Source organism: Xiphophorus couchianus, chromosome 18 (assembly GCF_001444195.1).
Source record: "Xiphophorus couchianus chromosome 18, X_couchianus-1.0, whole genome shotgun sequence".
Lineage (NCBI taxonomy): Eukaryota > Metazoa > Chordata > Actinopteri > Cyprinodontiformes > Poeciliidae > Xiphophorus > Xiphophorus couchianus.
In genome coordinates this window covers 24610311-24627943 of record NC_040245.1, presented here as the reverse complement: position 1 = coordinate 24627943, position 17633 = coordinate 24610311, and the positions used below count along the sequence as shown (strand labels likewise).

The 17633-nt window shown below is 37.9% G+C and overlaps 3 protein-coding genes across 3 annotated transcripts; 2 read left to right on the top strand and 1 right to left on the bottom strand.

The window, feature by feature from the left end:
• Window positions 1-325: 325 nt before the first annotated feature.
• Window positions 326-3893, top strand: LOC114161496 (extracellular calcium-sensing receptor-like). The gene is made up of 7 exons (XM_028044796.1): window positions 326-602; window positions 684-973; window positions 1183-1478; window positions 2081-2286; window positions 2412-2633; window positions 2733-2856; window positions 2939-3893. Exons 1-7 carry the CDS (start codon window positions 342-344, stop codon window positions 3835-3837), a joined length of 2298 nt encoding a protein of 765 aa, XP_027900597.1. The 5' UTR covers window positions 326-341; the 3' UTR covers window positions 3838-3893.
• A 2420-nt stretch (window positions 3894-6313) lies between these two features.
• LOC114161492 (extracellular calcium-sensing receptor-like) lies at window positions 6314-10093 on the top strand. Its single transcript, XM_028044791.1, has 8 exons — window positions 6314-6589; window positions 6671-6960; window positions 7169-7464; window positions 7703-7908; window positions 8028-8236; window positions 8336-8472; window positions 8561-9018; window positions 9411-10093. The coding sequence occupies exons 1-8, from the start codon at window positions 6329-6331 to the stop codon at window positions 9918-9920; spliced, it is 2367 nt and encodes a 788-aa protein (XP_027900592.1). The 5' UTR covers window positions 6314-6328; the 3' UTR covers window positions 9921-10093.
• A 2116-nt stretch (window positions 10094-12209) lies between these two features.
• Window positions 12210-16057, bottom strand: LOC114161462 (extracellular calcium-sensing receptor-like). Its single transcript, XM_028044744.1, has 8 exons — window positions 15804-16057; window positions 15119-15413; window positions 14739-15028; window positions 14346-14638; window positions 13719-13924; window positions 13395-13616; window positions 13184-13307; window positions 12210-13108 (listed from the first exon to the last, which is right to left on the bottom strand). The coding sequence occupies exons 1-8, from the start codon at window positions 16055-16057 to the stop codon at window positions 12210-12212; spliced, it is 2583 nt and encodes an 860-aa protein (XP_027900545.1).
• Window positions 16058-17633: the final 1576 nt, after the last annotated feature.

The following is a 17633-nucleotide window of genomic DNA, read 5'->3' as shown; positions in this document are numbered from 1 at the left end:
CAAAGGTAATGAGTTTTTCTTTAAAAAATAAATCTGCAAATTCAGTTTTTTAAGTTGAATGTTTCTTGCTTTTATATTTTAAAATGCAATACAACAATACCATGTATTACAATACATTTAACGGAATACCAAATTATTTAGTTTTGTTATACAAATGAATTACAAGTTATTTCTCTTTCTCCAACTCTTCTCTGTTTAATTTCTTTGTTCTTACTTTCCTGTCAGACTGAATGGTTTTTTTTATGTAAATGAGACAGTTTTAAAAGTTTTTATTAAATGTCATCTTTCACCTAATCCATTTCTTCAGCTTCAATGCCCGGGGGCTGCGCTTCTTCCGCACAATGATCTTTGCCATTGAGGAGATAAACAACAGCACAGAGCTGCTGCCGGGAATCAAACTCGGATATCGTCTCTTTGATTCCTGCGTCTCGGTGCCTGTCTCGGTGCATGTTGCTTTTCAACTGGCAAACGGTCAGGATCCTGTGGTTTACGTAGGAGATAATTGTTCTCAGTCTGGAGTGGTGGTGGCTGCTGTGGGAGACTCTGGATCCACTCCATCCATCAGCATGTCACGCATCATGGGGCCCTTCAACATTCCTCTGGTGATTAGACTAAAACTATCAAATGTGTCATTTTATTCTACCCTTCCTAATATTTTTCCCTTCTTTTTGTTTTTGCTTTAGGTGAGCCACTTTGCCACTTGTGCCTGCCTTTCAGACAAACAACAATTCCCGACTTTTTTCAGAACAATTCCCAGTGACCATTACCAAGCTGACGCGTTGGCCAAACTGGTGAAACACTTTGGTTGGACGTGGATAGGAGCCGTCCATTCAGACTCAGATTATGGAAATAATGGCATGGCCTCTTTTCTAGAAGCAGCACTGAGAGAGGGGATCTGTGTGGAGTACATTGAATCCTTTTTTAGGACAAACCAACAGAGCAAAATCAGAAGAGTTGCAGACGTTATCCGTAGGTTTGTGCTTTTGTAGACCTAGCTTTTAAGTTTGTTTTAGAATAAATTAACAAGAATGGTGCAGATTTTTTTAATTGTTGGAGATCTTGATTTTTGTGTTTGCTTTTAAGAAATGTTTACATGTAATCAGTATCACTAATATATGTAGAAAGGGTTAAATTTTGTGATGTGCTGCTAGTTTGTCCTAACACATTCTGTCGTCTCTTCAGATCCACAGCAGTGGTTGTGGTGGCATTTACAGCCTCTGGTGATATGAAAGTCCTACTAGAAGAACTGGCTCGGGATCCTCCTCCACCTCGTCAGTGGATCGGGAGTGAATCTTGGGTAACAGATCCACTCTTGATGAGATTCAGTTTCTGTGCGGGAGCCATTGGAGTTGCCATTCAGAAGTCTGTCATCCCAGGACTGAGAGATTTCCTCCTGGATCTCTCTCCCTCTGAAGCGGCTGCCTCCCCACTGCTTACTGAGTTCTGGGAGGATGCATTCAACTGCAGCCTGACAACAAGTGAGACATTTTGAAAGTTTTTATGCTGGCTTTTCCTTTTATTAACAAAATAATATGAAATGAAACTGCTGATAGTTGATTATTCTAAATATTTTGACGTTGACATAGATCCATTTTCTGATATTTGTTAGTGAAATGTGAATGTTTTCCTCTCTGCCATATCATCAAAGTGAACTGAAATTCCTTGTTATCAAACCTTGCAACACAGTAATAATGTTAGTGTGTGACTTTCAAAATGTGTGAAATCAGCTTTAATCTTAGGCCAGTTTATACAACCATTCTTGCATCTTTCATGTAAATAATTAATATAGACCGGAAGAAAAGTATGAAATATTTTTTGTAACCCCTACTTTTTTTCTTACCATTATATAACTTTTTGTTTTTTATTTGTTTGTATTGAACATGATTCTTAGCTCTGTAGGCAAATTACAGAACCACAATATCTTGCTTGTACAAATTTGTAAATTTATATAATTATATAAAATTCTTGCAGGTTTTTTAAATAAAAAAATTACATAAAAAGTACCAGATATTTTGGTATTATAACTGCTTATATTATTTACTTTTAAATAGAGTAAATATATAAAAGTCTCTGTTTTCAGCTGCTGATCCAAACAAGCGAGGATGTGACGGAACTGAAGATATTAAAACGCTAAAAAGCCCGTACACTGACACATCTCAGTTAAGGATTTCTAACATGATGTACAAGGCTGTTTATGCAATAGCACATGCCATTCACAGTGCAGTGTGTCAGATAACAAATATAGCCATACACTGTGACAACCACATCAAACTGGAGCCAAAAAAGGTCAGTTCACAGAGAAACAAACTTCACTGAAGATTTCATTAACAATTACAAACTACTAACTTCCTTTAAAATTCACTTTGAAGGACGCCGATTGTATTTATTTGTATTTTTCGTTTCATTTGAAGGTTTTTATTGAATTGAAGAAAGTAAACTTCTCCAAGAATGGTTATCATGTCTCATTTGATGCTAATGGAGACCCTGTGGCTTTTTATGAGCTGGTGAACTGGCAGAAAAGTGAGAGTGGAGTTATTGAACTGGTAACAGTGGGATATTATGATGCATCACTGCCAAGAGGCCAGGAGTTTCGTATCAACAGAAACCTAACTTGGTTGGAAGGGAGAAAAGAAGTAATATGATCAAAAGGATGATTGTCTTAGCAGTAATTAATTGTTTTGATAATGCTGGTTGTAAAATAATTGAATTTCTTTTCTCTGTCTCTATTACAGGTACCAGTGTCAGTTTGCTCAGAGAGTTGTCCTCCAGGAACTCGTAAAGTGTTGCAGAAAGGAAAACCAATCTGCTGCTATGACTGTATACCATGTCCTGAAGGAGAGATCAGTAATATGACAGGTAAAGTCAAATATGTTTTCAAATTTATCCACATCCTTGACTATGTATGTAATAAGAACAATGTTTTTATTTTTTGTTTTAGATTCTCTCGAGTGTTTCCCATGCCCCAGAGAGTTCTGGCCAAATGCAAACAGAGATGCTTGTTTTCCCAAACCAGTTGAGTTTCTTTCCTATGGTGAAGTCCTGTCAATCATCCTGGCTGCATTTTCTGTTAGTGGAGCCTTTCTGGCCATCATTACGGCATTAATTTTCTTCCATCACAGAACAACTCCAATTGTCAGAGCCAACAACTCTGAGCTGAGCTTCCTGCTGCTCTTCTCTCTGACTCTGTGTTTCTTATGTTCATTAACTTTCATTGGAGCCCCCTCTGAGTGGTCCTGCATGCTGCGGCACACAGCGTTTGGCATCACATTTGTTCTCTGTATCTCCTGTGTTCTTGGGAAAACTATAGTGGTTCTAATGGCCTTTAAAGCTACACTTCCTGGTAGTAATGCAATGAAATGGTTTGGTCCTCCACAGCAAAGAATGACTGTAATGTCAATCACCTTTATTCAGGTTATAATATGTATCATTTGGTTGGTTGTGAGTCCTCCCTTCCCAGTGAAAAATCTGACCACCTACAAGGAGAAGATCATCCTGGAATGTGCGTTAGGCTCTGCTGTTGGTTTCTGGGCTGTGCTCGGCTACATCGGCCTGCTGGCTGTGTTTTGCTTTGTGTTAGCTGTTCTAGCTCGGAAACTACCTGATAATTTCAACGAAGCCAAGATGATAACCTTCAGCATGTTGATATTCTGTGCAGTCTGGATCACCTTCATCCCAGCTTATGTCAGCTCTCCTGGAAAATTTACTGTGGCTGTGGAGATATTTGCTATTCTGGCCGCCAGTTTTGGACTCATACTGTGTATATTTGCTCCAAAGTGTTTCATCATTTTGCTGCGGCCTGAAAAAAACACCAAGAAAAGTTTGATGAACAAGAATTGATGGTCAATTGCTAGAAGATTGGCAGAAAAGTGACAAGAAAGCTTTTTATGAATAAACCTAAACATTTAGGTCAGATGTATTTAAAAAAAAACTTTCATAGTTTAACATTAGATAACAATATGGAGCAGTCTTTTAATAATTTTCTTCTTATACTGATATTATGATTTTGTCATCTATATGTTTTTGCTCCACACCCCCCCACAACTTTATTTTTCTTTTCCCCTAAAACATATCTCTGGCTAAATACACTTCACTATTTTGGCACTGTTGCATTTTCATAGATTGTCAAACATTTCTGACAATACACATGGTAAAACTTGAAAAAGTACTTTGCTATGAACAACTACGTATGTGTTCATGTATTTTGGGGAAAAAAATCATCACATATTGGAGCTAACACAAACTTTATCTTCTGAATCTTTGCAATTTGTTTTCTATTAGTTTTAGCTGTTAAATAACCCAATCACAGCTCTCAATTCTATAAATCAATTTTGGAGTTTTCTTGAGATTGACAATAAATCAGTTCTATTATGATATTGTGATAATTGCTAGGGGAAATCTGCTTTCTATTTTGGCTTCTAAAATAAAATAATATTCTTTCTATCTGACTTTTTTCTCTTCAGTTCAAGTTTAATCTTCCACTATCACTGTGTTTCAAAATAGTTAAATCTTTGTAATTTTGCGAAGCTTTATGTGGCAACATGCAGACTAATTGTAATAGTGTACTTTAATGTCACTTGGAAACCACATGCTCATACTAAATTAGAGACGACATTTGACAAATCATTTATTATCATTGTTTACTTTGTAACTGTTTTACTAAAAAAATAAGTGTGATGAAAACATATGATTACATTGTTATAAATAAACCTTTCTGCAATCCTGTCAATAGCTTCTACATGTTGTAAAAAACACAAAAATCAGCTAATTTGGGAGAAGATAGAAACAGATGGAACAGTACATGGTAAAAACAGATTTAGTTGGTATTGAGATCAAAATGAAAAGCTGCATTATGCTCAGGTTTGTCCATAATTTTTGGGCTTTCAGATGGATTAGAAACGACTGACGTGTAACATGTGTCTATAGCAAGTTGATGAAATTCTGTTCCTGATTTTTCTCACCAGTATATCCAGTAACAATGTATCACACTCTGTCTGTCTGTATTTGTTCTGCTGATGTTATATTATTGACTCAGTCAAAAAACGAGTTTGTCTGTCACTTGGTTGTTGGTTGTTTCTCTGGTGAATCATACACTCTCTAAACCCTGAGAGAAATTTAAGCAGTACATGTTTGAATTGGTTCCCTGTGAGAGCAGGTTGCAATGCAACGTGAGATAAAGAAATAAAAAGAAAACTAACAAAAATGTGAATAATGTGATTTGCTTAATATAAAAATTGCTACCAACAAGCATTTGCAACTTCAGGATTGTTTTTTTTTTTCCTTTGTTGGTTGTTCAAAAAAGATCAGGAAAGGCTTTAAGTATTAAAAACGTGTTATTTTAATTCATGACTATTCGTGTCATTAAAAGCATAAACATCATAGGTGAATCCACCCTCTGACTAATGAACACCTGCCGTGACATAGATGTTCATAAGCCTGTAAAACAACACTTACACACAGCAAACGAAACTCGGCGGAGGGAAATGCGGACCCTATTTATTGGTCCGAGATTCTCAGTCCCTTTATTGGAGCTGATGTCACTGGTTCTCTTGGCTCAATTTGTAAATGTCCTGACACAGAGGACTGAGCCTGGAGTCAGCACTGAGGCTTCATCCACCAGGTGTACTCTGCTGGGTACGCCACGTTCACCTGCGTTCTCAAAGGATGGGGACTTTATCATCGGAGGGGTTTCCTCTATTCATTACCAGCTTTACACAGTGATTTATAATTACACCACCAAGCCTGAGCCTCCGAGATGCACAGGGAGGTTAGTAAGGAGGAGAGGTGGAAGATGAGGTTACATGTGATTTGTGCTTGCTGTGATGCTGGGGGAAAATATTCAGATAGGTTTAGTTCATAAAGCTTTAAGTTCACAATCAGCAGCCGTCTTAATCTTACGTTACTATGTTGTGATTGTTATTGTGTACTTTCATTCATTTCAGCTAATTTAGGTTTGACTTCTGATTGAATAATAAAGGTAATGAACTTATATTTCTTTTTAAGCAGTATATGTCATTTAAATCTTATTTAAGTTTGATACATTGTTTTGCTTGGACTTCTAACATTCAATATGTCTTTTTAGAATTTGTTACAATATTTAACTGAATACCAAATTCTTTAGTTATGTTACACCTCTAAATTACATAATAGCACGGACATTCCCAACATTAGATTCATTTCTTTATTTTTTTTGTGTTAATTTTTTTTTTGTTGCTAATCTTAATATCTTTCAATGTTTATGAGACAGTTTTAAAAGTTTTTATTAAATGTCATCTTTCACCTAATCCATTTCTTCAGCTTTAACGCCCGGGGGCTGCGCTTCTTCCGCACAATGATCTTTGCCATTGAGGAGATAAACAACAGCACAGAGCTGCTGCCGGGAATCAAACTCGGATATCGTCTCTTTGATTCCTGCGTCTCGGTGCCTGTCTCGGTGCATGTTGCTTTTCAGCTGGCAAACGGTCAGGATCCTGTGGTTTACGTAGGAGATAATTGTTCTCAGTCTGGAGTGGTGGTGGCTGCTGTGGGAGACTCTGGATCCACTCCATCCATCAGCATGTCACGCATCATGGGGTCATTCAACATTCCTCTGGTGATTAGACTAAAACTATCAAATGTGTCATTTTATTCTACCCTTCCTAATATTTTTCCCTTCTTTTTGTTTTTGCTTTAGGTGAGCCACTTTGCCACTTGTGCCTGCCTTTCAGACAAACAACAATTCCCGACTTTTTTCAGAACAATTCCCAGTGACCATTACCAAGCTGACGCGTTGGCCAAACTGGTGAAACACTTTGGTTGGACGTGGATAGGAGCCGTCCATTCAGACTCAGATTATGGAAATAATGGCATGGCCTCTTTTCTAGAAGCAGCACTGAGAGAGGGGATCTGTGTGGAGTACATTGAATCCTTTTTTAGGACAAACCAACAGAGCAAAATCAGAAGAGTTGCAGACGTTATCCGTAGGTTTGTGCTTTTGTAGACCTAGCTTTTCATTTTGTTTTAGAGTAAATTTACAAAAATGGTGCAGATTTTTTTATTGTTGGAGATCTTGATTTTTGTGTTTGTTTTTAAGAAATGTTTCCATGTAGTTAGTATCACTAATATATGTAGAAAGGGTTAAATTTTGTGATGTGCTGCTAGTTTGTCCTAACTCATTCTGTCGTCTCTTCAGATCCACAGCAGTGGTTGTGGTGGCATTTACAGCCTCTGGTGATATGAAAGTCCTACTAGAAGAACTGGCTCGGGATCCTCCTCCACCTTGTCAGTGGATCGGGAGTGAATCTTGGGTAACAGATCCACTCTTGATGAGATTCAGTTTCTGTGCGGGAGCCATTGGAGTTGCCATTCAGAAGTCTGTCATCCCAGGTCTGAGAGATTTCCTCCTGGATCTCTCTCCCTCTAATGTCGCTGCCTCCCCACTGCTTACTGAGTTCTGGGAGGATGCATTCAACTGCAGCCTGACAACAAGTAAGTAGTAAGTAGACCTGAAGATAATTAGATTGATTTAACTTTGATTAATAATAGCAATACTATATCCAAATCCAATCTGTAGAGATGTGTAGGTAGTCTAATTACGGAGGCAAATCAATAGGGCTGCATGAATTTATTAAAAAACATTTACAGGTTTTTTGATTGAAGATAACATAAAGAGTACACGATGCTAAATTATGTAGTTTGAAAAACAAATGTATCTGTTTGTCTCCAGCTGCTGGTCCAAACAAGAGAGTGTGTGATGGAACTGAAGATCTTAAAACCCTTAAGAACCCGTATACTGAAACATCTCAGTTAAGAGTTACTAACATGATATACAAGGCTGTTTATGCAATAGGGCATGCTATTCACAATGCAGTGAGTCAGAAAAAAATGACATCAATTCCATATGACGACCACGTACGAATGGAGCCCAAACAGGTCTGTCCATAGATGCAGAAAAATATATTTCTGTTTTCATGAACAATTAGAGATTAGCATCTTTTTTATCCACTCTAAAAAAAGGTGGCTCACAGTGTCCCTTTGTCTTTTATTTTAAGGTTTTTATTGAATTGAAGAAAGTAAACTTCTCCAAGAATGGCTATCATGTCTCATTTGATGCTAATGGAGACCCTGTGGCTTTTTATGAGCTGGTGAACTGGCAGAAAAGTGAGAGTGGAGTTATTGAACTGGTAACAGTGGGATATTATGATGCATCACTGCCAAAGGGCCAGGAGTTTCATATCAACGGGAACTTAACTTGGTTGGATGGGAGAAAAGAAATAATATGATCAAAAAGATGATTGTCTTAGCAATAATTAATTGTTTTGATAATGCTGGTTTTAAAATAATTGAATTTCTTTTCTCTGTCTCTACTACAGGTTCCAGGGTCAGTTTGCTCAGAGAGTTGTCCTCCAGGAACTCGTAAAGTGTTGCAGAAAGGAAAACCAATCTGCTGCTATGACTGTATACCATGTCCTGAAGGAGAGATCAGTAATATGACAGGTAAGGTCAAATATGTTTTCAAATTTATCCACATCCTTAAATTCTTATGTAATAAGAAAAAATATTTGTATTTTTTTTGTTTGTTCAGATTCTCTCGAGTGTTTCCCATGTCCCAGAGAGTTCTGGCCAAATGCAAAGAGAGATGCTTGTTTCCACAAACCTGTGGAGTTTCTTTCCTTCGATGAAGTCCTGTCAATCATCCTGGCTGTATTCTCTGTTAATGGAGCCTTTCTGGCCATCATTACTGCATTAATTTTCTTCCATCACAAAACAACTCCAATTGTCAGAGCCAACAACTCAGAGCTGAGCTTCCTGCTGCTCTTCTCTCTGACTCTGTGTTTCTTATGTTCATTAACTTTCATTGGAGCCCCCTCTGAGTGGTCCTGCATGCTGCGGCACACAGCGTTTGGCATCACATTTGTTCTCTGTATCTCCTGTGTTCTTGGGAAAACTATAGTGGTTCTAATGGCCTTTAAAGCTACACTTCCTGGTAGTAATGCAATGAAATGGTTTGGTCCTCCACAGCAAAGAATGACCGTATTGTCTGTAACTTTTATCCATCCATCCATCCATCCATTTTCTGTTCACCCTTGTCCCTAATGGGGTCGGGAGGGTTGCTGGTGCCTATCTCCAGCTACGTTCCAGGCGGGAGGCGGGATACACCCTGGACAGGTCGCCAGTCTGTCGCAGGGCAACACAAAGACATACAGGACAAACAACCATTCACACACACACACACCCCTAGGGAGAATTTAGATATACCAATTAACCTAACAGTCATGTTTTTGGACTGTGGGAGGAAGCCAGAGAACCCGGAGAGAACCCACGCATGCACAGGGAGAACATGCAAACTCCATGCAGAAAGACCCCGGCCGGGAATCGAACCCAGGACCTTCTTGCTGCAAGGAAACAGTGCTACCAACTGCGCCACTGTGCAGCCACCTGTAACTTTTATTCAGGTTATAATATGTACCATTTGGTTGGTTGTGAGTCCTCCCTTCCCAGTGAAAAATCTGACCACCTACAAGGAGAAGATCATCCTGGAATGTGCGTTAGGCTCTGCTGTTGGTTTCTGGGCTGTGCTCGGCTACATCGGCCTGCTGGCTGTGTTTTGCTTTGTGTTAGCTGTTCTAGCTCGGAAACTACCTGATAATTTTAACGAAGCCAAGATGATAACCTTCAGCATGTTGATATTCTGTGCAGTCTGGATCACCTTCATCCCAGCTTATGTCAGCTCTCCTGGAAAATTTACTGTGGCTGTGGAGATATTTGCTATTCTGGCCTCCAGTTTTGGACTCATACTGTGTATATTTGCTCCAAAGTGTTTCATCATTTTGTTTCAACCAGGGAAAAACACTAAAAAAATATTTGAAAAACAACTGATGGTAAATTATCTAAAGAATAGCAGCAAAATTACAGAAGAAGTGTATTATCAATTGAATTCCTAAACACTAAAAACTCCTAGCAGGTACTTTAGATATTTTTAACTTGTAAGTATAATTCTGAACAGTTTTCAATTGATCTCAATATCAATTCAATTAATTTGTCACCTAAGTTTGTGTTTTTGATTTCACCTGACTTTATGTGTCTATTTTATTGTCAGGCATTTTATTATGGGTAGATTTTAGAAACTACCCAACCTCATATAGTATCATTGTGGTTATTATTGACCAGTGCAGGTATAACTTTTATAAAAATATGTTGATCACTTTTACCCATATATTATGAGTCCATTGGTCTGATCAAATGTTTTTATCTGTTTGTTTTCTTTTTGTTCGTGCATACATGCAATAAAAATTCTATTCTATTTTGGCAAGATATTTTAATCTCTAGATATGTTCCAAGTTATTTAATCCAGTGAATTTTGCACTTTTGTAATGTCATGAGTAACTTATAGAAGAAGCCTCCCCATTGTAAAGTCTCACTCAAACCGGTCTGATGTGGTTCCACCCAGCTGTGAATATCTCCATTACCGTCTGTTGCTCACTATTGTGGTTAACATCTGTATAAGGGGTGCTCAGCAATGGAGAGCATGGAGGTTGTGGTTGTTTTGGACTCAACATAATTCTGTCCTATAGAAATTCATTGCTGGCCAAACATGATGAAAACTATTTAGATTAGCTGATTATTTGTTATACATACAAATAAATCTATATTGTGGGACTTTGTTTATTTCTTTTTTTATGCGCAAACCTTTTGGGTGTATGTAATGCAATCGAAAGATGCAAACAAATATCCACACATTAATTTATTTACATAAATATTCTAAACACAGAACCAAAATACACATCTTTTGTAGTTCCAGAGTTTCACACCGGATGAGCACAACACTAAAACTCCAACAGAATGACCAAAGATGCACCAGTCCTCGCTTCCTCATTGGGTGCCTGATCTTCAGAGACAAGTGCAACCCTGACGCTGCTCAAGATTAAACTCATGTTCACATGCTGTTATCCAGTGCTTGGAAATACATTTAGGAGCAGTTTCTCGCTAAAATGATAAATGCTTTTTGTTTAAAACGAGAACATTGCTCGTTATGGCGAGATAAGTTACTTTAACATTGCTCCAGAATGGATTAGCTAACGGAAATGAATCTGGCTCGAGCAAATGTAGAGAGTTCCAATTTTAGCAGGAAAAGAAAATGCCTTCCTTAAAGAGCAACATTCATCTTCAAAAGATTTTTAGCAATCCTGAGAGCATAGTCTGTTTAGCTAAAAGATTTGTAGTTCAATGTCAGCTGAAGACTTACCAAAGACTTTGTAGAATTAATTTAATTTATGTGGATTTACGCATACGTTCAAGGTCAGATGCAGTCCTGTGCATTTCTTAATGTTATAATTTTTTATATGTTTAAATGTTTTATTTTTGGCATATTAATAGGAATTCATAGTCTCTTATTTTTAAAAAAAATCTTTTTACCTTTTATTTATGTGCATGAAATGAGGAACTTTGAAGTCATTTTCATGCCAGTCAGGGTCTACTTGCTTTGTTTGCTACAGGAAAAAGTCAGTGCTCACCTACTCTTTTGGTATTGCTTATCATTCATCATTTACGGTTTATTACTATGAATTCTTAATGACCAGTTTCATTGTTCTACACGTTATATGTTGACACAATAACAATGAAGACTTATTTTATCATGAAGATGCTGTTATTAAAATGTTACGGTTTTCATATACTTAGTCCAGCTTTTACTTCTTATTTATGCCAATTTTTTTTCTCCATGTCACTCAACATTACCATTGATAATCATTTTCTTAGGGTAATATTTGGTTATCATGAGCAACGGATGATGTCCACAATGAGAATGTTATGGAAAAAGACAAAAAGAACTAGCCTACAAACCAAGACTTTAATTAACTTGATTTGGTTTACTTTGATTGATTTGGTAAATTTCCTTTACCTGTGCTTATCCTTATCTCAAATGACTGATTGATGATAAAAAAAAATGTCAAGTGGAACTAAGGGTATGTCAAATTGTTCTTACTTCAAAGAAATAAGAACTCCATGCTTGTGTAAATGACAATTTTACAATTGAGATGAGCAATGGGATGTAGAGGCTAGAGAATCTAACCTGAATAAAGGCATAAAAGTGTTTTGAAATTCAAGTCAGGTTATGTTTTGTCAGAGTCAAATCACATCGCATTTATAAGTTGTAATAGATGTTTCAAAAATAACACTTCAAAAATCATCTACATATTTTGTGATTTAGAGACCATTCTTCTAATAAGATAACATTAGTGTTTGTTCATTAAATATTTTTTGGTGTTTTTTTCTGGCTGAAACAAAATAATGAAACACTTTGGAGCAAATATACACAGTATGAGTCCAAAACTGGAGGCCAGAATAGCAAATATCTCCACAGCCACAGTCAATTTTCCAGGAGAGCTGACATAAGCTGGGATGAAGGTGATCCAGACTGCACAGAATATCAACATGCTGAAGGTTATCATCTTGGCTTCGTTGAAATTATCAGGTAGTTTCCGAGCTAGAACAGCTAACACAAAGCAAAACACAGCCAGCAGGCCGATGTAGCCGAGCACAGCCCAGAAACCAACAGCAGAGCCTAACGCACATTCCAGGATGATCTTCTCCTTGTAGGTGGTCAGATTTTTCACTGGGAAGGGAGGACTCACAACCAACCAAATGATACATATTATAACCTGAATAAATGTGAGAACCACTACAGTCATTCTCTGCTGTGTTGGACCAAACCATTTCATTGCATTACTACCAGGAAGTGTAGCTTTAAAGGCCATTAGAACCACTATAGTTTTCCCAAGAACACAGGAGATACAGAGAACAAATGTGATGCCAAACGCTGTGTGCCGCAGCATGCAGGACCACTCAGAGGGGGCTCCAATGAAAGTTAGTGAACATAAGAAACACAGAGTCAGAGAGAAGAGCAGCAGGAAGCTCAGCTCAGAGTTGTTGGCTCTGACAATTGGAGTTGTTCTGTGATGGAAGAAAATTATTGCTGTAATGATGGCCAGACAGGCTCCACTGATGGAGAGTGTAGCCAGGATGATTGACAGGACTTCATCGAAGGAAAGAAACTCCACAGGTTTGTGGAAACAAGCATCTCTGTTTGAATTTGGCCAGAACTCTCTCGGACATGGGAAACAGTCAGGATTATCTGAAAAAATAAATCAAACAACAATAAAAAGGATATTCAAAGATGTAATTATGTTTGACTTATATTTGACTTTACCTGTCATATTACTGATCTCTCCTTCAGGACATGGTATACAGTCATAGCAGCAGATTGGTTTTCCTTTCTGCAACACTTTACGAGTTCCTGGAGGACAACTCTCTGAGCAAACTGACACTGGAACCTTGGACACAAATAGATAAAAAGAAAATAGTATTTTAGAAAGAGTTTTGACGAAAGTTCATTTGCTACATTGTTGTTCCTTCCTTACTTGTGTCCCACCGTCCACCCAGGTTATGTTCCTGTTGATACGAAACTCCTGGCCTTTTGGTAATGATGCATCATAATATCCCACTGTTACCAGTTCAATAACTCCACTCTCACTTTTCTGCCAGTTTACCAGCTCATAAAAAGCCACAGGATCCCCATTAGCATCAAATGAGACATGATAACCATTCTTAGAGAAGTTTACTTTTTGTAATTCAGTAAAAACCTTCAAATGAACAAAGGACATCATGGGAATATAATTTCTCAATTAAATTCATTTTACATGAAGTTATCAGTCTAATGGCTCGTTAAAATTCTAAAGACTGACCTGTTTGGGCTCCAGTCCAATGTGTTTGTTACATTGAACAGTTGCATTTTTTTCTTCACACACTGCATTGTGAATAGCATGCCCTATTGCATAAACAGCCTTGTACATCATGTTAGAAACTCTTAACTGAGACGTTTCAGTGTACGGGCTTTTTAGGGTTTTTAGATCTTCTGTTCCACCACACACTCTCTTGTTTGGATCAGTAGCTGAAGAAAAACAAATAAGAGATAAATGGAGAGGGCAGCACTTTCATGGTCATTGTTAAAATAGAAAAAAAGAAGTAAAATCCCATTACAGATTCATATGTAAATACATGACTATTGTATTTCACGGTCCACCAAACGTCAAACTAAACAAAAACAAAAGTGTAAGAAAGAAAACCGCATGGTTTCATGCAAATTGTCTGCCCTACAAATTCCTGCTTAAAAATCTAAAAAGTGTAATATATTCCAGATAAAATAATATTAAATAAAATATTTGGAATAAAAAAAAATCAGATCTAGGGTTTTTTTGTATCCCATTTAGTACAAAAAGAACACCTAAAAAGGAATAGATTCTTTTGTATTGATAATGAAAGATACTTATTTTTCTTTCACAATTTTGGCTAAATAAAGAAAACCTTCTCACTTTCTGTCAAGCTGCAGTTGAATGCATCCTCCCAGAACTCAGTCAGCATTGAGGAAGCAGCCACCTTAGAGGGAGAGAGATCCAGGAGGAAATCTCTCAGACCTGGGATGACAGATTTCTGAATAGCAACACCTATGGCTCCCGCACAGAAACTGAATCTCATCAGGTTTGAGTCAGTTATCCAGGCTTCACTTGCGATCCACTGACGAGGTGGAGGATCCCGGGCCAGTTCCTCCAGCAAGACTTTCATTTCTCCAATAGCTGTAAACGCTACAACAACCACTGCTGTTGAACTGAAAAGACAAAGTGTTTAGTGCTCAGACTGAGGTAATCTTTAAAATTATATTCAAATTACAAAATTGAAAAAAGGGGAAAAAATATCAATGTACAAACCTACGGATAACATCTGCAACTCTTTGGATCTTACTTTGTGGGTTGCCTCTATAAAAAGATTCAGTGTACTCCACACAGATCCCCTCTCTGAGTGCAGCTTCTAGAAAAGAGGCCATGCCATTATTTCCAAAATCTGAGTCCGAATGGACGGCTCCTATCCACGTCCAACCAAAGTGTTTCACCAGTTTGGCCAGTGCATCAGCTTGATAATGGTCACTGGGAATCGTTCTGAAAAAAGTAGGAAACTGTTGTTTGTCCGACAGGCAGGCACAAGTGGCAAAGTGGCTCACCTGCAGTCAAGAAAGGAAAAAAGAAACTTCCTATTAGAACAGGTCAAATAAGTTCATACATTTTTAAGATTTAGAATTTAAACTACTTACGAGAGGAATGTTGAAGGGCCCCATGATGCGTGACATGCTGATGGATGGAGTGGATCCAGAGTCTCCTACAGCAGCCACCAACTCTCCAGACTGAGAACAATTATCTCCTTTGTAAATAACAGGGTCTTGACCGTTTGCCATTTGAAAAGCAATGTGCACTGAAACAGGCACCGAGACGCAGGAATCATAGATCTGATATCCAAGTTTGATTCCCGGCAGCAGCTCTGTGCTGTTGTTTATCTCCTCAATGGCAAAGATCATTGTGCGGAAGAAGCGCAGCCCCCGGGCATTGAAGCTGAAGAAAATCATTGAGTTGTAACGGTCACACAAAAGCTCTAAAAAAGGGGCTCATGAAATTCAAAAGACATTTGAACATGCAAAACATTAAATTGTTGCATAATATTATGCAATTCACATGTGCACCGGCAATAAAATATTTAATTTATTCTGCGAAATTTACTGTATCATCAAATCTGTTAAATAAGTTTCAAAGATTTATATTTTAGATTTACAGTATGTTGAAATTAGATTTTGCCATTCTAAAATAATTTAACGATAAAACATGTTGATGACAGGAGTGTGTTTCAATACCAACATGCTATTGTAACACCAAGACTGTGACGACAAACTTTGCATAAGACATAAAACAAACACATAACCTCATCTTCCACCTCTTCTTACTAACCTCCCTGTGCATCTCGGAGGCTCAGGCTTGGTGGTGTAATTATAAATCATTGTGTAAAGCTGGTAATGAATAGAGGAAACCCCTCCGATGATAAAGTCCCCATCTTTTGAGAACGCAGGTGCACAAGGCGTACCCAGCAGAGTACACCTGGTGGATGAAGCCTCAGTGCTGACTCCAGCAACATTAATAGCCTCTGCAGGGTCTGTCTTCTGTTTCAGAACATTTACAAACCCACCCAGCAGAACCAGTGACATCAGCTCCAACAAGCTGACTATGAATCTCGGATCTACAAGAAAAGTCCACATCTCCGCTCCTCAGGCTCCTTTAGACGGGTGTAAATGTCGTTTTAAAGTTTTATAAGCGCCTACATCACGTCACGAGTTGGAAAGAGGGTGGGTTCACATCTATCTACTTATCTGAAGTCATGTTTGAGATAACCTGCATTCAACTTCACCTTAGTTTACGTTTAATTTAGCATTGTACATATTATGAAAAAAAAATATCATTGGAAAAGATAAAGGTCTTTGTGAACTTTATCTTTGGTTAAACTTCACAATTGAGTTTTAGGTAAAAAGAAAATTGTAATTTTTTGTTAAAAGGAAGCACACAGGTTGAAACTGTGGAAATATTGTTCATACATAAAAAATATGCTTAATCAAAGTGGGTAAACCACTGTTGTACCAATAGACACTTTGAACGATGTTGAGTGTTACAAGTTTTTAAGTAACGGGATTGTCACCCAGTTCAATACACTATGATATCTGTAACTACTGTGTAGGACTATGGTAGATCCAAACATAAAAAACTCGAAAACATCGTGGATTACATGGGAAAACTAAATGCTAAGCTATTTCTCTTGATTTTCCAATAAACTCATTGTGTCTATTTGCAATGAAGCCTTAAGGTTACTTTTACTATGATTCCTCAATCATTACATTCTCTTCTTTTGTCTTTGTCAGTGGTGTCACAGCTAAGTTCCCAGAGGCGGGGTCACCCCATCAGTGTACTGACGAGCCGACACTGCCCCCTGCTGCTGACTTATAGCTGGAGGATGTCGCTTCAGGTACAACCGGCTCATGTGTGGGCTCGCTCCCAAAACTCCACTGCCTTCATGATCCAACGCTGACGTCTGCTGTAGTCCTTTTTTGGCCCTTCCTAATCCATAACGTTGTATTCGCATTTACAGTGGTCCGCTAAAGCTGACGCTTCTCTTGATTTTGCATTTCCATAAACGGTCATGCTGTAAACAAAACATGGCTGCCATCAACCCTACATGACCCAAGACACTTATTGCAGCATTTACCACAACTAAACATGTCTTAAAAAACAACATTTCCATATTGGGGCAATAAATCCTACTGATGTGGAAACTGACAGATTATTAGGACAGTCAGCCAGAACAGATATAAATGTATGAAAACTCATTATGAACATATGGACACAAATCAACAAAAGTCCTCTCAAAGCAAATGTAATTTGCTGCGCAACCTTCGCTGTTCCAGAAGAGTACGAAACATAAAAAAATCACAACCACAAATCCATCCATTATCTTTTGTTAAATTTGAGATCAGTTTGTGGAGCAGCAGCCTAAGCAGAGAGGTGCAGATCTCGCTTTCCCTGGCCACTTGCCTGTTTGGCAGTCATACTGCCAGTGATTTTCTTCTATTTAAATTTACATTAGTTACATTTGCAGGTATGTCTTTTTCATGATTGTGATTATGTGTCTGTTAATATTTTTGGTTATGTTTAGCCAAATCGTAAATCTGGTTGCTGGATGAATGTTTTCCTTGACTACACTTTCAACAACCTTTATAACCTTTAAGAACTTCA